The sequence below is a fragment of the Nycticebus coucang genome, chromosome 3 (genome assembly GCF_027406575.1).
Source record: "Nycticebus coucang isolate mNycCou1 chromosome 3, mNycCou1.pri, whole genome shotgun sequence".
Taxonomy (NCBI): Eukaryota; Metazoa; Chordata; class Mammalia; order Primates; family Lorisidae; genus Nycticebus; species Nycticebus coucang.
The window spans coordinates 25,745,213-25,766,516 of NC_069782.1; the positions used below are offsets into that span (position 1 = coordinate 25,745,213).

The window sequence follows — 21,304 nt, forward strand, 5'->3', positions numbered from 1 at the left end:
TAACTGATCAGAACTTTACATGGTGCATGACTGTATATATATATATATATGTGTGTGTGTGTGTGTGTGTGTGTGTGTGTGTGTGTGTGTGTCCCCCTCCAAAAACATGTTGAAGTCCTAAGCCCTGGTACTGGTGGCCATGACCTAACTTGGAAATAGGGTCTTTGCAGATAAAACTAAGTTAAGATGAGGTCCTACAACAATGAGGTGGGGCCCTAATCCAATGATTGGTGCCCTTATAAGAGCAAAAATTGGGCATAGAGATACACAGGGAGAAAGTCACGTGATGACCCAGGCAGAGATCAGAGTGATGTGGTTGCAAGCCAAATAATGCCAAAGATCGCTAGCAGCCATTGGGAACAAAGAAGTGCCACAGAAGGGTTCTACACAGAGCTTTAGGGGGTCGAAAGCCCCGTAACACCTTGATTTGAGACTTCTGCCTCAGAACTGGGGGAGAATAAATTTCTGTTGTGTTAAGCCACCCAGTCTGTGGCAATCTGTTACAGCAGCACTAGCGAACTAGTACAGTACATGCCAAAAGGCATGCCATTTTCATTATGTAAGTGACGTGTATTTAAGTAGTATACTCGTTATTCTAGCCACTTGGCCTTTCACTTAGTACTAGCTGAGCAGCTGACATGTGCAGGAACCTGTGTGAGGTACAAGCGCAAAAAAACAAAGATGTTCAGCCAGAAGACCACGATACAGGCAGTAGAGTGAGGAAGGAGACAGCTATACAAACAGACACCTGTAGAGGAAGGCAGCGCGGTTGATACATACACATGATGAAAATGACAAGCTCTCCTGACTGTGCACTTGCCAGGGGCCTAACCATGTGCTGAGGACCTTGCACACATCATCTCTCCTAATCCTCACACCAAGTGAGGAGGCCTGCTATTATTATCCTCACTCTCTGGATGGGTGAACCCAGACTCTGAAACCAAGGGATGCTGGACTCTAACCTCGATAGCAGGGACTCTAAAGCTCACACGGGCCACTCAAGGAGCATAGAAGACAGAGACATGCTCCAACTGGGGGTCCACAGAGAAGTCAGTGAGCTTTGATCCAGAAGAGCAAGGAAGAATGATAAAAATATGAATTCATCTACAATAGATTCTCTAAAACGAGCTGGGCACTGTGGTGGGTGCCTGGAGTCCCAGCTACTTGGGAGGCTGAGGCAAGAGAATGGCTTGAGCCCAAGAGTGTGAGGTTGCTGTGAGCTATGACACCACAGCACTCTACCAAGGGCGACAAAATGAGACTTTGTCTCAAAAGAAAAAAAACATCAAAGCATCTTAGTAGCTGAGTTTTCAGAACAGCCTAAATATATAAACATAGGTGGGGGGGGCGGCGCCTGTGGCTCAAAGGAGTAGGGCGCCGGCCCCATATGCCAGAGGTGGTGGGTTCAAACCCAGCCCCGGCCATAAACTGCAAAAAAAAAATAGGCGGGTGGGGTACAGAAACTGTTGTCTTCCACCTTTAGTCATTAAAAAGTAGAACTGAGAGCTTCCAATAGCACCAAAGTGAAAAGAACCTTAGGCCGGGCACCTTGGCACTGCCATCTTAGCCACTCTGGAAGGCCAAGGTGGGTAGATCAACTGAGCTCAGGAGTTCGAGACCAGCCTGAGCAAGAGCGAGACCCTCGTATCTAAAACTAGAAAAATAAACAGTGCGTTGTGGCGGGCATCTGCAGTCTCAGCTACTCGGGAGGCTGAGGCAAGAGGATCACTTGACCCCAAGAGTTTGAGGTTGCTCTGATGACGCCACAGCACTCTACTCAGGGGGACAGAGGGAGACTCTGTCTCAAAAAAAAGAGCCTTTATACCCATATCTGGTGTCCCCCACCTCCATGTGCCTGGACAGCAGGGAAATAGCAAAGGTTTTAATTTTTTTCTCAGCACTCATCTGAATTTTTCAAATTAGTGACCGAGAAATTATTAACCATATGTGACTCCGACTAGTATCTCACGGCACCTGTCATGCTGGGGACCCTGTTCTCAGCACGATACATGTGTCAATGCAGGTAATCCCACTACAATCCGATGGGTACGCTCTACTATTATATCCATTTTACAGAAAAGGAAAGCAAGATCCAGATCAATTAGGCAAACTACCCACCGTCACAGAGACAATCTGCCCTGGAGCTCAGGCCTGAATCCCCTCGCTATTAATATCAGAAAAGGGGAGGGAAAAAAAGGCACTTTCTGGAGGAACAACGATTAAAGCACCTCAGCCCCAACCTGACCCCGTGAGCAAATGTGTTATTTTCCTTCAGTGCCTTCTGCAATATTTGTACACATTTTCTACTTTTTTTCCCCTCTGCCCATTTTCAATATTCCGGAATGAGCTAAAAATATATAACATATAAAAATAATGATATTCTTATGCTCGTCTACTTGAGCAGGAAAACTTCCCTATTAGGACAAACCAAGAGATGTGCAGTTTTAGCCAAGAGTGAAGAGCTGATGGCTAGCAAAGGACAGAAAAGAAGGCGGCAGCTGCCAAGTTCAGGAATTGCCTAATTTGTGCCACTAGTGAGGAAGAGGAGGAGGATCCCAACACTGAAAGGCAGACGGGGGCAGACTGTGGGCTGGGAGACTGGGGGACACTCACAAAGGTCACACCAAGAGTGCTGAGTGGCTTCCCATCCCCAGAGATCCTGCTCAAATCTCTCTCAGGTTGGAAGCCCAGCCATTTCAAGACTGCCATCTTTGTAGGTCAAAAATGCTGAGATAGGCCAGTCGCAGTGGTTCACGCTTATAATCCTAGCACTCTAGGAGGCCGAGGTAGATGGATCGCTTGAGCTCAGGAATTCCAGACCAGCCTGAGCCAAAGTGAGACTTTATCTCTACTAAAAATAGAAAAACTAACCAGGTGTGATGGGCACCTGCAGTCCCAGCTACTTAGGAGGCTGAGACAAGAGGATCTCTTGAGCCCAGGAGTTTGAGGTTACTGTGAGCTATGATGCCACAGCACTCTACCCAGGAAATAGAATGAGAGTCTTAAAAAAAAAAGCTGAGCTATTGGCAGTTTCATACAGTTCCGTTTGTACATACAGTCACAGAGCTACCCTGGCAAAGTTCAATGGAAGTGCTCATCGCCAAATGTGAAACAGTGTAATTTCTGTCACCTGCTTTTGACATTTCTCCTCCTCCTCGCCTTTTCTTCCACTCACCACACCCTCCCCCTTCTTCATTTCCCTTTGCCTCTTCCTCCTCTTCTTTTAAACTGTATTAGGAGCCTAACTTTCAGTCTTTTTTGTTGTTGACACAGAGTCTCACTCCATCACGCTGGGGTCATTATAGCTCCTACCAAACCTCAAACTTGGGCTCAAAGCAATCTTTTTCTTTGCAGTTTTTTTTTTTGGCCCGGGCTGAGTTTGAACCCGCCACCTCTGGCATATGGGGCCAGCGCCCTACTCCTTTGAGCCACAGGCGCTGCCCGCAATCTTTTTTTTTTTTTTTTACAGTTTTTGGCCAGGGCCAGGTTTGAACCCATCAACTCCAGTATATGGGGCCCCGGCGCCCTACTCATTGAGCCACAGGCACCGCCTCAAAGGGATCCTTCTGCCTCAGCCTCCTGAGTAGCTGGAACTACAGGCACCCACCATGACACCCAGCTAGTTTTTTTATTTTTAGTAGAAACATGGTTCTCACTCTTGCTCAGGTTGGTCTCAAACTTCTGAACTCAAGCAATCCACTCGCCTCAGCCTCCCAGAGTGCTAACATTATAGGCAAAAGCCACCACAGCTGGCCCTAACTTTTTCAGTAACTCACCACTTGAGAGCATTTCACAAGGAAGATTCAAACAGCTACACGTGTGTGCATGCATACATGTATGTATATGGAAGGAAAGGCGAAGAGGCTGCCCTCTCTGTTAGCTCCACCTCACTGCTCCAGGCTACTTGAAGGTCATGTGGCCAACCTCCATGGTCCTCCCAGCAGGAGAGGAAGGGGAGGGCACTGGCAGGCAGGCCACACTAGCCACTCAGACCCTAGACCTTGGGCTCTGCGTGATGCAAAGTGTTTGCTGGGATCTTTCAGTACTGAAGCTTGGTAATAAACAAAACTTCTGGCCAGGAGCAGTGGCTCATGCCTATAATACCAGAATTTTAGGAGGCCAAGGAGGGAGGATCGCTTGAGGCCAGGAGTTCAAGACCAACCCAGGCAACATGGCAAACCCTGTCCATTAAAAAACAAATTAAAAAATTAGCCAGACGAGCGGCGCCTGTGGCTCAGTTGGTAAGGTGCCGGCCCCATATACCGAGGGTGGCGGGTTCAAACCCGGCCCCGGCTGAACTGCAACCAAAAAATAGCCGGGCGTTGTGGCGGGTGCCTGTAGTCCCAGCTACTCAGGAGGCTGAGGCAGGAGAACTGGGAGGTTGCTGTGAGCTGTGTGATGCCATGGCACTCTACTGAGGGCCATAAAGTGAGACTCTGTCTCTACAAAAAAAAAAAAAAAAAATTATCCAGACATGGTGGCACATGCCTGTAGTCCCAGCTACTCAGGAGACTGAGGTAGGAAAATCACTTGAGCCCAAAAGTTCAAGGTACTAGTGAACTATGGCCACTGCACTTTGGGCTTGGCAACAGAGCAAGATCCTGTCCCTAATAAAATAAAATAAATTTGAAAAAAGAAAAGGAATCAACAAAACTTCTTAGGTTGTAATATCTTTTGCAGCCTGATCACCTGTCTGAAACTCAAGACGCTCAAAGGCAAAGGAAATGAATAGCCTAGAAGGCAGGGCTTGTGTGTGCCTTTTGGCTGGGATCCTGGACAGACCAGCTGGGTTCAAATCCAGACTCTGTAGCTTCCCGGCTGTGAGAGCTTAAACAGGTTTGGCAGCCTCACCCTCTGGTGCTCTCACTTGTATAAGGGAGGATGACCACAGCAGCACCTGTCTCGTGGAGTTGTTGCAAAGTTTAAAGGTATTCAGCACGGGGCCTTAAAGTCTAACAGAAAAGACCAAAACATACTTGTTGACTGAAAGCTATAAAACTGCCTTCTCTAGAGAGTTTTAAAAAACTGCGCAAGGGGGGGTGGCACCTGTGGCTCAGTGGGTAGGGCGCCAGCCCCATATACCAAGGGTGGCAGGTTCAAACCCAGCTCCGGCCAAACTGCAACAAAAAAGAATTGCCTAAGCCCAGGAATCGGAGGTTGCTGTGAGCAGTGTGATGCCACAGCGCTCTACTGAGGGAAATAAAGTGAGACTCTGTCTGTACAAAAAAAAAATCTGCCCAAGGGCCATCAGGCGTAGTCTAAACAGCAGTGGCATTCCCAACCTAGGAGATCGCTTTGTACTAAGGAGACATACCCCTCAGCCCTGCTACTCAGGCCAGTGAAGAAATGAATGCAAGTTCCAGACGCAGAGGCAGGACTTCATTTCTTTGACACCTTGATTTAAAACAATAAAAATGCTTTTTTAGTCTCAAAGAGGAGCTTTTAGGCACGCTGCCAGGATGCAATAGGGACTGTTTTCCTTGAGGGGGTCCCAATTGGCCTTGTAGAGCTTAGAACCTGGGAAACATGCAAAACAATAAGCCATCTGTGAGGCTTTCAGACACGGCAATTTGCAAGAAGTGCTTTTATATTTTAGTAGAGCTCTGCAGAAAGTCGGGATTAATTAATTGCTGCATTAAATGAGAGCACCTTTAGCATTTTGATGATATAATCATGTGCAATTACGATCATATAAAGGCATACTTTATAATTAATGATGTCTATTTCCTGAAATGTGTAATCCTTGTGTCTTGAATTCCAAAGAGGCTGGCAGAGAGAAGGCCTTAAATATAGATGAGGAATTAATATTTAAATCAGTTCTTAATTCACCTTTTAATATGAACAATAAAACCAGAACAAAAGCTTACCATCATCATGACTCCGCTAAGTCTTTATGTCTATGAGACAAAATATTCGGCAACAGATTCCAGCAGAAATGGGCAACAATTACAGGCCTGAAATGGTTATCCTAGATAGCAATAATTTTGCTCTAGCAAGCATATTAACTGCTTTTCCAGAAATGCATTACAACTCACTCCAACTGTCCTTGCTTTGGCAACCGAGCTATATGCTCACTTAACAAAGCCCTCTCTCTCATGTCAGTGACTTAAAATGAAAATGTTTTCTTCTTCCAATTAGGGAAGTTTCTCATAAAAGTGCCAACACCCTGTACCAAGCAGTGCTCTAAGTACTTGACACCTAACGGCTCAGTCTTCACAATAAACCTGAGATGGGTAGTGTTATAATTCCTATGTAATAAAGCAGGACACTGAGGCACCACGTTGTTAAAAAAATAATTTGTCTAAGCAAACAACAAACCAGGCTGGCCAAACAGACCTTCTACATTTTAACATTCATTTTGTCACTCAGGCATCTCAACATTAGGGAAACCCCAGAATTTCCCCATATCTCATTTTTATCGTTAGCGAGTTCTTCGGCTAACTACAGATGAAAACGCAGAGGAAAGCAAAATTAGTCCCACGGTACCTTCCAGAGGGGAGGGAAATGCCCTATTCAATAGTCTTCCTCAAGAAAAAAAAAAAGGCACAGACTGCCTCCATCTCAATTCCTAATTCAATCCATCACACACTGTTAATCTTCTTTCACCAATGAAACGTGAAGGGGGATTCCACGTGGGAATCCTCGGATTCCACTCCGCACCCCAGCGGTCTCCTGCAAGGTCACCCACGGCCTACCTTGTCATAATAGTATCTCAGGGCTCTGCTCAGCTTATCGTAGTTCATATTGGTCTTGTTCTTTCGGAGTCCCCACAGCTTGGCCACTTCTTCTGCTTTGAGGAGTTTGAATTCACCATCGTTCGAGGTCCAGCAGATCAAATGCTCATGTTTCTGGTCCAGCAGCAACTGCAACAGGAACTGCCACAGCGTGATTGCACTCTCCATACCTGGGGAGGAGGGGCCGGGTCAGAGCTGCAGTCAGGGCGCCATGCACGGGGCGGGGAGCGGGTTCCGAGTGGGCTATTCGGCCTACCCCCTCTCCTCCCCCACCCGCCCCGGCGAACCGCAGAATAAAAAGTAGCTTTGATTTCCACCGCACCAGGCCATCCTGAGCTGGCAGCTTTCTGGCTGCGTGTTTGTAAGCAGCCACCACTCAGCCAGGAAGCCCCGTGATCGCCCCCTATTCACCACACGTATCCCGCAAGTGACCGCAAGGCATCAGAATACTGTAAAATTGAGGTCTGGGGCGGCGGCTCAGGCCTGTAATCCCAGCACTCTGGGAGGCCGAGGCGAGCGGATCACTTGAGCTCGCAGGTTCGAGACCAGCCTAAGCAAAAGCGAGACCCTCCAGGCCCCCATCTCTAAAAAATAGCCGGGCGTCCTGGCGGGCGCCTGTAGTCTCAGCTACCTCGAAAGCTGAGGCAAGAGAATCACTTGAGCCCAAGAGTCTGAGGTCGCTGTGAGCTGTGATGCTACAGCACTCTACTACTCAGGGCGACAGAGTGAGACTCTGCTCAAAAAAGAAAAAAGTAAATAAGTAAACAAATAAATAAGTAAATAAATAAACAGTGACTAGCGAAAAGTCCACTCGCAGAACGAGTCCTCATTCAATCGCTTCCCCGCTTCACGCGATCATCTGTCCCCACCCATCCGGTGGCCTCGTCCGCGTCCAGCCTCCAGCTGCAGATGCCGCCCGCACCCAGCGCTTTTATCTGGGCTCCGGCGTCACCAGGGGGCGCACTGCGGGCGTCTCCGGCGTCGGGGTCCTTCCTACCACGTGGCGAGCGCCACACGGAAGGGACTCCCCGGGTATCAGGAGCTGCCAGCTGTCTGCTAACCGCGCATGGCGCTAGCACACAGCAGGGTCCCGTCAGCCCGCGCCTGTGGGACCCAAAAACCATCCCGGCCAAATTGCAGAGCCCTGTCTCTTCCTTTCCTAGCAAACCACAAGGTCACCAGTGCCCAGACGGGAAAAGCTGTTTTTCCCTCTGCCAGAAGAGCGCCTATAAAATGGCATCCTTGGCTGGCGTGGTAGCTCACGCCTGTAATTCTACCAATCTGGGAGGCCAAGGCGGGTGGATGGCTTGAGCTCACGAGTTCGAGACCACCCTGAGCCAGAACGAGACTCCCTCTTTAAAAAAACGAGCTGGGCATTGTGGCGGGCGCCTGTAGTCCCAGCTGCTCCAGAGGCTGAGGCAAGAGGATCGCTAGAGCCCAAGAGTCTGAGGTTGCTGTGAGCTGTGATGTCACAGCACTCTACTGGGGGCAACAAAGTAAGACTCTTGTATCAAAAAAAAAAAAGTCATCCTTTTCCTTGGACTCAGTTGTGAACTTCCTAAATACTGTTTCTTCTGTCTCAAATGCTCCCTAGTTTTGGAGCCTGGTGAACTCCTATTCATCCGTCATGACCCCGCTCAAATGGGGTCTCCTCAAGGACAGTTTTCTCCTGGGAAGTTTTCCAACTTTAGTCATTTGAGGACTTACATGGCAATGAGCATTGATTTTTTTTTTTTTTTTTTAGACAGTCTCACTTTGTCACCCCCCATAGCATGCCTGGTGTCATAGCTCACAGCCACTTCCAACTCTTGGGCTCAAGTGATTCTCTTGCCTTAGCCTCCCAAGGAGCTGGGACTACAGGCACTCATCACAACACCCAGCTTTTTTTTTAGAGACAAGGTCTTGCTCTGGCTTGGGGAAAACCTGTGAGCTCAGGCAATCCACCAGCCTCAGCCTCACAGAGTGCTAAGATTACAGGCATGAGCCACCACACCCCGCCAATGGGCACTGATTCTAAGTAATAATAATAATAATAATGATCCATCTGTTGTATCAATGTTCATTAAATCAGAAAAGAGTGGTTAGCAGTTACTGATCGTAAACAAAATAATTCTCATCCCCCCCATCCCATCTAAAATGAGGGCATATAATACTAGAATCTAATCACCCCGTTATTTTTCCATGTATATGGTAAATAAACCTTTCTCTTATTAAAAAAAAAAAAAAAAGAAAGAAAGAAAAAAGAGGTGGCTAGGCTGGCCACGAAAGCTTCTCTGTAGATCAAGTGTGGTTAAGTGGACACCTCAAGCACCCTCAGGACAGAACTGAGGAAGCCAGGAAAGGCCAGAAGGTGGAAAGCTGGCGCCCCGCCTGCAGAGAAGCTCCAGAACCAAGCCCAGAAAGAACTAGGGCTCAGCCCCTACTATGGCAGGGAGACACTTAAGTGCTGGGGGAGCCTCGGGTGACAGCAACCAGGGGGCAACGAGAAAGATGCACAACTCTGCAAAAAACAGAAGCCAGAATAATTGCTGTAGGGAGGGTTATTTGTACCTTAATACCATTGTCCACTTCCTAACTCCAGGCATTCCTCTGACAGGGGCAGACTGCAGATTCTGACAATTATTTTTCTCTCTTTCCTCACAAAAATGGCTGTGAAAATATCTAGCCACCATTAAATATTCATTTCCTTATTTCCCTTCACATGTTTAACCAGAAGAATGCATCTTATTGCCTCTCTGAGCACCATAGGTACAGCATGAGTTCCTCTGTTGGAGGAAAGCAGACTAGGAATGCTGCCCAGGTACCCATGGGACATTTTATTTACAGCTCTTTAAAGGGGATATGCTTTACAAAGATCAATATTCACCGAAACCATCACTCCCAAGACAGGAAATCATTCCACTGCTGGATCAAAACCACCTTTTCAGCTCCTGCATCTTTTAACTCCAACTGCTGGGATTCTCAGCAGCTGACAGGTTCCAGCTTCTAATATGAACCACCCTTCTGATGATCGGAGAATGAGCTACTCATTTTCCTCTCTCTGCTGGCATTGAGAACTGCTAACAGTTGTCTCCAGTTCTTGAGGTTTTCTCAGCAAACACTTCAGACAGTAAACTAGCTTAAAATATCTTTGAAACTAAGTAGATGCTTGAAGGATCCTGCTCGGAAGGGCAGAGGCTACAGTGGGTTTGGAGGTGTGGATGGAAGGGACTGCTGAGCCTCCAGCCCACACACCAGATAAGAGAGCCACTACTACCTGCCCCCGCCCCCCACTGACATCATGTTCCAAATGGGACAGCAGGGGAACAGAAACATCTATCCACATATTTCACACATAGTGCTTCCGCCGACAGGGCCTCCTCGGAGCTTCTTGTGCTTCCTGGAATCACTTTTCATGGCATCCCTGCCCCATGTAGCAGAGAGCATGCTCTATGGGAGTGACTTATGAGGCCCTATGGGGCAGAAGAGTTAAATGTACACAGGTCTTCACTCCTTACCTGACTCTGCAGCATGGCACTAGAGAGGGTGGAGCACTTTTTTCCCACCCCATCAATGTCTGGTCTTGGCAATCTGATTTCATTTGGCAGATGGACTAGCAGGTAGAAGTGACTGATGTTCTGATTCTGAGTTGGGGTCTTACCAGGCCCTGTAAGTCTGCACTTACTTTCCCTCCTGTGCTCTTCTTCCTGCAGGAAGCCCCACCCACCAGGAGTCTAAAGCAGCACCCCTGATGCTGACTTGTGAGAAAAATAAATGCCACTGCAAGCTGGGGACTCTTGGGGCAGTTTGTTATGTAGCACTATTGCAGCAAAAGTTGATTATTCCAAAACATATCATCTTTGTTTAAAGAAAAGTTCTCCTTTTGCTGCACTGCCAATATCTTCACACTCTAGAGCTCAAGTTCACAACCATGAGCTGTATCTAGACTCAGAAAAGCATGCTGTTAATGTGGGTGGACTGGCAGATCCCACCTTTACTCAGAGGCCACAGCAGGCTAAGTGACAGCCACAGGTGCTGCGGCCACAGTCCAAGGAAAAGGTGGAAGAAAGAAAGGAAGATGTGCTTGCTTCAGCAGCACATACTAAAATTGGAATGATACAGAGAAGATTAGCATGGCCCCTGTGCAAGGATGACATGCAAATTGGTGAAGCATTCCATATTTTTATAACAAAGATATTTATACCAGAAGGTTTATTGCATCCCAATTCATAATTGCCAAGTCATGGAAGAAGCCTAAGTGCCCATAAGCCCATGAAAGGATTAATAAATTGTGGTATATGTACACCATGGAATATTATGCAGCCTTAAAAAAAGATGGGAGACTTTACCTCTTTTATGTTTACCTGGATGGAGCTGGAAGATAGTCTTCTTAGTAAAGTATCTCAAGAATGAAAGACAAAGTATCCAATATATTCAGCTCTACTATGAAACCAATATATAATCACCCACAGTTTCATATGAAAAATATAACACAACTACAGCCCAAGATGAAGGGGGAAGAAGAGCGGAGGGGAGGTGGGGAGGATGGGTGGAGGGAGGGTAATGGGCAGGACCACACCTATGGTGTATTGTGCATGGCAAATCTATTATATGGAGTATAAATGTCTTAACACAGAAGTTAAGAAAGTAAAATGAAGGCTATGCTAACCAGTTTGATGTAAGCATTCCAAACTGTATATAAAACCAGTACATTGTACCCCATAAATGCATTAATGTAGACAGCTATGATTTAATAAAAAAATATATTAGAAAGGAAGAAAGAAAAAGGAAATGTGGAACAGTAGAGAGTAAACAGGGAGAGGAGCAAAAGGTGGGGATGAGGACCTGCTGTTTCAGGGGTTCCTAGAATTCCGACAAGGAGGAACATGGCTGAGGGAAAACAGGGAAGTGTATACCAGGAATGACAGAGCTGCCCCTGCAACTCACCCCAGCGGCGCAGCTTGGGTGGTGCTGGAGGCGTGAGGGAGAACACTGAGGATTACTCAGAAGGGCTGCTTGTGAGCAAGAGGGCTCCTGCGGAAGTGACTAAGGGCTCAGGCCCAGCCTCTTCCCCTCCTCGCGAGCTCTCCCCAGCCACTCCTTCGCCCTGGTGGATCTACCGGTTTCAATGACTGTATAGTCACATAGAGCTTTACTGTTTGTTGGAAATCCCAGGCACACGTTACTCAGAGATGAAACTCAAAAATATTTCCCCATGAGCTCACCTTCCTCCTACACTCAGCCAAAGTCCTTGTGGGCTATCAAGGAAGCCCAAGGCAGCTCTGGACCCATCATTTCTCTGGCCAGAGTGTCTGTGTCATTAAGATGGGTGGGTGTATGAGGGGCTGGAGAGGAGGACAGGTGGGCAGTGGGCCACCAGTTGACACCGCTGCTGTGGCTCTCTCCATTCAAGGGCATTCGCTTTGTTTCTTTAAGTTCCACTCTTAATGTATTTTTATTATGATGAAATCGAGTTTCATAATCTACCAATAATTTTCATATACAATCATGTTGTCTGTTCCGTCATACCCCTGCCAGCTACAAATTTTGCCCTCCAGGGTGTTGGAAAAGAAAAAAGTTCTACCACTGTACTGGGAGGCATGCTCTTCCAATAACCACTAACATTGTGCATATTTGTAAAGTCATCTACGCGTCTCATCAGAATAAAAATTTAGGTGATTATTTTTCTAAATTAATCCCTTGATGCCTACAATCCAAAATGAAGTCCAATATCTTAAGATGTAGGTACAATAACATCATCTATTGGAACGCCACTGTAAGGACTGTTATTCAAACAGCACAGTGTGGCTCTTACTAAATAAAACATTCAAGAAAAGTATTCATACTTGAGATTTCTGTCTGATAACAGTATTAGGCACACAGAAAACTGCTTTCAGTTAAAATGTTTTACCAGCCCAACTTCATCTAGCTGATTTCCCACAACTCAGCTTAAAAGTATCTGTAGAACACACAGAAAAAATGCCAGATATTTCAAAAATATGACCCAAGTTCTTTCTAATTAGAAAATGCTTCTCTTTCCCCTTCCTTCCCCTGCCCAGATTGTATTTCGAATGTATGAAAAAAAAATTTTTTTTTTTGAGACAAGAGTCTCAAGCTGTTGCCCTCGGTAGAGTGCCATGGCGTCACAGCTCTCAGCAACCTCAAACTCTTGGGTTTAAGCGATTCTCTTGCCTCAGCCTCCCAGTAGCTGGGACTACAGGGGCCTGCCACAATGCCCAGCAATTCTTTGGTTGTAGTTGTCACTGTTGTTTGGCAGGCCCGGGCTGGATTCGAATCCTCCAGCTCCAGTGTACGTGGCTGATGCCCTAGCCACTGAGCTACAGGCGCCGAGCCGAATGTATGAAATTCTATCAGGTATTTTAATGCCATTCTTTATGCAAATTCGAACTTTGTACTTTTAAGGATTGGTCCACTTCTAAAGGCATCACTGCTCTTACAGGAAAAAGACCCCCCCCAACCCCCTTGTGATGTTCTCAGTCCTGCTGAAGAACTGGATGGTCTCTCATGATTTCTACTGGTGCCGGCCGGGACCCACCCCACTCCCTCCAGAGAGCAACACTACCTGCCACTTGCCCCATCTGCTCCCTTCCCTTTGTGATTTATAGCCTTGATCTTGCCATGGGATAGTTATTTAAAATGACTATCATTTAAAATAGTTTGTCAAGGTCGGGCCTGGTAACTTATGCCTATAATCCCAGCACTTTGAGAGACCACGGTGAAAAGATCACTTGAGGCCAGGAGTTCAAGATCAGCCTGGGCAACACAGTGAGACACCCTCCCCCCCACCCCCAGCTCTACAAAATTTAAAAATTTAATTTAAAACAATGGCTTCTCCAATTTGAATAATATACATACTCCCTTTAAAGAACCAAGAAAAAAAGTAATACATTCTCAGTATTGACAGATGATTTTTATTGCAATTTTTATTATATCCACTCTGGGCCATAAGCACCAAAACTGGATATAAGATGTATAATTCCTTTGTTTTTTATTTTTTTGGAGGGGGGAGACAAGAGTCTTGCTTTGTCGCCCTTGGTAGAATGCCATGGCGTCATAGCTCATAGCAACCTCAAACTCTTGAGTTCAAGTGATTCTCTTGCCTCAGCCTCCCTAGTAGATTGGACCACAGGTGCCCACCACAAATACCTCTACTTGCAGAGGCGAGGTCTCGCTCTGGTTCAGAGTGGTCTCGAACCTGTAAGCTCAGGCAATCCACCTGCCTCAGCCTCCCAGATGGCTAGAATTACAGACGCCCGGCAAGATGTATAATTCTTATACAGGGTGGACATAAATTACATGTACAATTTAAATAGTAAACTAATTTCACTATTTAAATTGATAGTAATTTAATGATGTAATTAAATTTCTAGACAAAGTACATTCCTCCTCCATCCTATCCAAATTAACAATTAATTTTACATACAACAGATGTTTGTATGTTTGAAACACATCCACCCCTTGAAAAAAAGTTAGGGCAATGACTGTTCCAACATACATCCTTGTAAGTACGATGGTTTTAGATACTAGACCGCATAAAGACTCAATTCTCTCCCCTCCCCACTTCAGTTATTTTTGAGCACCCAAGACACCATCTGGGTATTTAGGAAACATCAGTAAACAAAATAGAGACTTCTGTCCTCATAGAGCTACTCTTCAGCAAGAGAAGACAGGCCACAAGCCGCAAACCCGTGATGAATTACATGACATAATATGTAAACAGTGCTCAGAAAAAGGAAATTAGAGCTGGCTATGGTGGTGAGAAGACCAGAGGGTGCACCCAGGGGGCAGTGCAGAATAAAGGTGACCATCAAAGGCCTCTCTGAGAAATTCCTGTGTGGGAAAAAAAAATTAAGTAAAGGGTAAAATTATGGCCACCTTACAGGTATCAAAACGAACACACATTAAAGATTTTATTTCACTCATTATTCTACAAGGGAACCAGACGGATGTTATAATGAGTTCAAAAAAGACTATGAATAACAAAGAAAATCAATATTCTAGATTAGGAATATTGAGATAAATGTGCAAATGGAAAAAAACAGGGATGAGAGGGGAATCAATGGAACTCCATAATGGAACAGAATTGGCCTATATATAGATAAGAATTATTTTGTGATCAGTTACCTACAATTAACAAGTCTATAAAACAGCTTCAAAAAAATCAGAATCGCATCATCTGGAGGGGTCTTCTGCACAATCTAGACAACACACAGTTTTTGACTGGATCATAGTTTTTTTCTTCAACTCAAAGCAGGTGAGAGAGTGAACCACTTTTGTCTATGTGGGAAACTACAGAGTGGAAGATTCTGGAGCCAGACTCTGTGGGTTCAAAAAAAACATTAAAAGAAACACTGGTTTACAGCTGGGTGCCTGTAGCTCAGTGGTTAGAGCTCCAGCCCTGTGCACCAGGGGTGGTGGATTTAAACTTGGCCCGGGTCCGCTTAACAAAAAAAAAAAAGGGTTTAAATGCTGAGCTAAGGCCTCCAAGATGTCACAACCTCAGCAAAGAGGGCCCTTGGGTGCTCACACTTTCCTTGGAGCTGATTCTGCTTCCATCTACCTGAAATCTCTGGAGGGGAGAGGGAAGTCAAGTAGATGAGAGCCATTGGATCAGAAGGAAAGAAAAGAGAAATGTTCCAAAATGACAAGCCAAGAGTCAGCAAAGACAGCACTGCTTGTGATGGAGCCCCTGGGGCTCCTTCATGGTCAGGCTGGAGGTGGCCCCTGAGGAAAGCACTTGACCACTGCCACAGAGGCGGGGGGACATTTTTGCACACTCAGAGTAATTGTTGTCTGCCTTCCTTCAGTATTTTCAACTCTTGTTTTTATTTATTTAGGGTTTCTCTTTCTTTTTTTTAACTGTCCCCATATCAGAATTGACATTTATTTACTTTTCATTTGTTTGTTTTGTTTTGTTTTGTTTTGAGACAGACTCTCACTTGGTCACCCTTAGTAGAGTGCTGCGGTGTCACAGCTCACAGCAACCTCAAACTCTTGGGCTAGAGTAATCCTCTTGCCTCAGCCTCCCAAGTAGCTGGGACTACAGGAGCCTACCACAACACCCAGCTATTTTTGTTTGTTTGTTTTAAAGATGTAGTCTTGCTCTGGCTCAGGCTGGTCTAGAACCTGTGAGCTCAGGCAATCCACCCTCTTCGGCCTCCCAAGTGCTGGGATTACAGGCGTGAGCCACCGCACCCAGCAACTCTTTCTTTTTAAAGAATATAAATAATATGAAAATACAGAAGAACGTCCATAGCTGACCACCTTCTTGAGTTGACCTAATTTTCACGGACCAGACATGCACCACAAGTACCTATCAGTACAGGAGGACTAGCTCCTTATGCTGACCACCTCTGTATGTTGGCCAACTTACAGAGGTTCTACAGCATTTCTGTGTCCCCTTTAGTCTTTTCTTTCTTTTTTTTTGGTTGCAGCCGTCGTTGTTTGGCGGACCTGGGCTGGATTCGAACCCGCCAACTCAGGAGCATGTAGCTGGCGCCTTAGCCGCTTAAGCCACAAGCACTGAGCCAACCCCTTTAGTTCTGTTTTATCCTTGATTCACCAGAAGCTTCAAAGAAAAAGGTGTCATAGACAGAATGTACCAAGAGTTCCTTGTCCTCTGCGCCCCCCTCCGCCTATGTGAGAGCTGTCAGTTCACAAGCCTGATGTCAACCTCTGGGGTCTCCAGCCCCCCAGAAGCTGCGCACTCCTTTCCCAGGCCGCTCTTTCTGCCAGCCACAAGGTGGCGCCAGACGTCGACTGAACATGAGTCCGCCTCCACCGCTTGCATCCTTAGAAGTGGAAATGCCCACTTACTGTTCCTTGCATTGACAGCAACCTACCCAGCGCTTCTCTTTCTATGTTCCCCGTCTCATTTTTGCTGCGGTGGGAGTGGACGAGGCAGAATTATTAAATCTTTGATTTTCTTAAGCTTACATGTGGTAACTAAAGAAAATAGCCAACCTTAAAAAAAAAAAATAGGAGAGTCTAAGGAAAGGAGAAAACCTTCTGTGTAAGGAATAAACAAAGTAGGTGCTAATCAAGTACACCTTTTTGTTCACTTGCATGGTTAGAAAACTGAGGATGAATTTGAACACTTCTTACAGAAAATTCGTAGAAGTTCAACCCCTCTGTGCAGTGTGTCTGTGCCAGTATCACTGTCTAAGTGAAAGGGCAGAAACCATTTCATTATAGAAAACAAACCCTCTTCTTAAATCAAGGAATTGGAAAACAACATTTTTTATTTTGCAGGGACTGCAATAACTTAGCTCAGAATAAGTGCAAGGCATTAAATAAATAAGGATAACATTTAGCAAAGGCATAGCCACATAAATTCTGAAGTCTTTATTATTTTTGTGAAGGAAGATTATTAAAGTTTGCAAAAGAAATTGTAATTATTGCCACTACCTGTACAAAAAAAAAATGCATGAGGCCAAGTTCCTGTCCTCCGAAGCTCTTTTTGTTGATTAACAAATAATGTTTTTATTCTCATTCTGTGAGTATCTACAAATTGTTCATTTTTGGCCAGACACAATGGTTCACACCTATAATCCCAGCACTTTTAGAGGCTTGCATGAGGTCAGGAGTTTACAGTGAACTGTAATAATTCCACTTCACAGCTGGATGCCTATTGCACAGTGGTTAAGGTGCCAGTCACATACACAGAGGCTGGCGGGTTCAAACCCAGCCCAGGCCAGCTAAACAACGATGACAACCACAACAAAAAATAGCCAACCATTGTGGCCTATAATCCCAGCGACTTGGGAAGCTGAGGCAAGGGAATAGCTTAAGCCCAAGAGTTGGAAGTTGCTGTGAGCTGTGATGCCACAGCACTCTACCAAGGGCAAAATAGTGAGACTCTGTCTCAAAATAATAATTATTATGATGATAATTCCACTTCACTATAGCGTAGGCAACAGAGTGAGACCCTGTCTCTAAAAAAAAAATTTTAATTTTTCAAAATTTAAAAAAGTAAAAATTGTCCATTTTTTAAAGAGCAAAAAGAACAGGGAAAGAGAGGTAGGTAGTGTTCAATCTATTTACCCTTAGTTTGCAATGTTCCTCCATGTTAGCAAAAAAAAAAATTTTGGAGGAAATCACTGACAACCACTGTAATAACATACGCAATTTATTACGTGTATGAACTACCCCTCTTTACTTCTGAAACTCTGTGTTGTCTCTGGGCAAATTAGAAGTAAGTCAATTGGTTCATAGGCAACTTTAAAATGGGTGAGTTTTCACTGGAAGAGTAAATGGAGGGTGATACTAACTGTGGCTGGGAAAGTACTTTGAGCCACTCCTCCTCCTCCCACCACGTCTGTAAACTCATGCCATTTCCCAGCCAGCCCACACTGCACAACCCAGCCCTGTGTCATCCCACATTTTCAGAGTAGGCCCACTAGAGACGGGAAAGGGTCTATTTTCATCCTAGGCTGCCTCATGTGAGTCCCTCTTTGATCCCAAACTTGGTGACTTCCCAAAACTTCTTAAGATTCCTGGTACAGAGTTTGTTCTTTTGGAGCCTGGAGCAGAACAGTGCAGAGTAAATAAAGAACTGGCTGCCACAGAAGCATACACCTGTTTCTCTACACCTCAAACCAACAAAGACAATTGAAATGAGATGGTGTATGGAAAAAGCTCAGCACATTGTAAGCATTATAATGCTCTATACATTAAAAGCTTTCAACAAGGTCTCCACAAACAGATTTTTTTAATTTTTTGAGACATAGCCTCAAGCTGTCGCCCTCGGTAGAGTGCCGTGGCATCACAGCTCACAGCAACCTCCAACTCCGGGGCTCAAGCGATTCTCTTGCCTCAGCCTCCCAAGTAGCTGGGACTACAGGCGCCCACCATAACACCTGGCTACTTTTTAGTTGTGGCCATCATTGTTATTTGCGGGCCCAGGCTAGATTCAAACCCGCCAGCTCAGGTGTATGTGGCTGGTGCTTTAGCTGCTTGAGCCACAGGCGCCCCACCTAGATGTATTTATTTATAGCCATTACAGTAAATTCCCCATTGTCCAGAACTCAAGCAATCAGTATGTGACCTGTCAAAAAGAAAAAAACAAAAAAAAGACCTCAAGAGTTCAATACTTGGTGCAGTGTGCCATCAGTAAGGCACTCATCAGTGAGTTGAAGCTTCCTGTGTCACTCCCACTGTGCCCACGGGTTCTCTATAACAGTTTTAAGAGTTAATGTGTTACATGAAGCTAAAAAAAATCTGGTAGCGAAGTCTAAAAGTGTACTGACTGCCATTTAAATTGTACACTGCATTTACAAAGCTGTTTATAATACACTATAACTGTTACAGTAACTAAAGTTTGTCTTTATTTGTCTTAATTTGCTTTTCACTACTGTATTTCAATATTAATATCAAATTGATACAGGGTTTATGGTGTGCTATAGTTTAGTATGAGGCACAGAATGAGGCCTGTTTATAGTAGTAGTAGTTGTTAGTAGTAACTCTCAAGCAAACAGAAACTGCACTCAGTCCCCATGGGTGCCGGATAATGGGGAGATTATTCCATTTCACTAGCATCATCCCAGGAATTCCGGCATTGCACCAAACAACAGGTACTCCATAAACAGATGTGCAATGAATCACAATTTCTTTGGATCTTAATTTCTTTAAAATGAGGATTGGATTAATATCTGACTTCGCAGTCTCTTCCAAAATTAACTAAAGAGCCTAGACATGGAATAATTTTATGTTTCTTTTCTCCACCCCTTCTAACACTTTTCCAGGGTTGTCTTCACTGCCTGGGCCACGTGGCTCGCCAGTTAGCCGCACGGAGTGCATGATGTGTAATCGTCAACATACACGTCTCCATTTAATCTCTTCTTTGAAAACGTCAGACAAAAATGTTATTGGGCAATTAAAAGAATAGAAGCTGCCTAGATCAAAGCAGCCAACTGGTCACCCAGTATTCGCAAATTGAGGCTGTAGTTTGTTATAGCCACTTGGTTAACCACAGCCCCCTCCCTCGTATATCATGCCCAGGAAACAGATTTAGGAGTTCTGGGCACTGCAGGGAAAATCTTTTCAGGTAACCAACTGTACTAAAACAACAGACCATGTCTTGAAAGATGAGGAGGCCCATAAAAACCAGAGGTTCCTACAACCAGGTACCCTCATAAAATCTCCTGTAGAAGTACATACAGGCTCTGCTGACAAGGCTTTTTCTTTCAACAGATGGGTTGTTCCTTCCCAGACAATTCTGGACTAAAACCCAAACATTCACTTTCTGGGCCATTGTTTTTGTTGTCCGTGTTGTTTGCATGTCTCTTAATTCCGGTTTGAAGCACGTCCCGCTCCACTGCTCATACTGGTAACACTGGGCTTCCTCTTCTGCAGGTTGCAGGCAGGAAACTGGAAAATGGGCCACAGGAAACCTGGCCTCCCACATCTGTCCCACTTTGTAAACGCAGCTCTGGTTTCATTTTGTCTTGTGTGTCAGTTCTGTTTTAACCCTCCACACGGCAGCCAAACTCTGCTTCCTGAAAGAACAGCGATGGTCTTATCGCCCAAGAAAACTCAGGATTTTTTTTCCTCCCCAAAGTAATGAACCCTATGAATTCAACAGGGGAGAAAGACTAAGCAGATACTCCTACCAGTAGTAGGAGATCAGCTGGATCAGAAGAGTATGAAACTCTTAATTCCATTCAAGTTGGGGGGAGAGAAGGGGGGGAGAGAAGGGGGAACGGTGTACCTCCACTTAAAGGGCACAAGGTGGGGGGCGTAGGGCACACTTTTTGGGTGTGGGACACAACTACAAGAGGGATTCTACCTAACAAATTCAAAAATGGTGACCTGGTTGTTTGTACCCTGAAATTAAAAAAAAAAAAAAAAAAAGCGCTGACACAAAAGAGTGTGAAACTAGAAACATGATTTATTTGATGTGACAAAGCTACCAATAAATCTCCCATGAAAATTAAAGACTATTTCATAATCCTGGACACAGTAAAAATTATTTTGGATAAATATGATTACTAGTGGTCCAAGGGTACCAGATGATCTTTTTGTTTTTTGTTTTTTTTTTTTTGGAGACAGAGTCTCACTGTGTCGCCCTCAGTAGAGTGCTGTGGCGCCACAGCTCACAGCAACCTCCAACTCTTGGGCTTAAGCGATTCTCTTGCCTCAGCCTCCCAAGTAGCTGGGACTACAGGAACCACCCACCACAATGCCCAGCTATTTTTTGTTGCAGTTGTCATTGTTGGTTAGCTGGCCCCACCAGGATTGAACCCGCCAGCCTTGGTGTATGTGGCTGGCGCAGTAACCACTGTGCTACAGGCACCGAGCCCTACCTGATGAATTTTAATGTGCTAGGCTTTGATAAATAATACCTAAAAATAAGTTATAATCACACCTCATTATAATTTGTCTCCTTCTATTTCAAATTATGTTTCCTAACCATACCACAGCTATTAAGTTGAATTATATGAAACTGTTGTTTTTATGGGTCAGAAATAGTCAAACACCAGCAATCTTAAATACTTAACCTAAAACATGTATGCATACTTAGAATAGACACATACACACACAATCACATCCCCAGAGTAGTACCTTGTTCA

General features: G+C 45.1%; 1 protein-coding gene and 1 non-coding gene across 2 annotated transcripts in view; one reads left to right on the forward strand and one right to left on the reverse strand.

Moving 5' to 3' along the window:
• The window catches only part of ELK3 (ETS transcription factor ELK3), a 75,058-nt gene that overhangs the window by 37,358 nt on the left and 16,396 nt on the right, over positions 1 to 21,304 (reverse strand). Inside the window, exon 2 of the mRNA XM_053585275.1 lies at positions 6,696 to 6,904. Within this exon, the coding sequence (XP_053441250.1) occupies positions 6,696 to 6,902 (207 nt within the window). The 5' untranslated portion in view covers positions 6,903 to 6,904. The remainder of the gene's footprint in view (positions 1 to 6,695; positions 6,905 to 21,304) is intronic.
• Positions 10,796 to 10,898, forward strand: LOC128582711 (U6 spliceosomal RNA). The gene has a single exon (XR_008379158.1). It is a non-coding gene; the product is annotated as a U6 spliceosomal RNA (small nuclear RNA).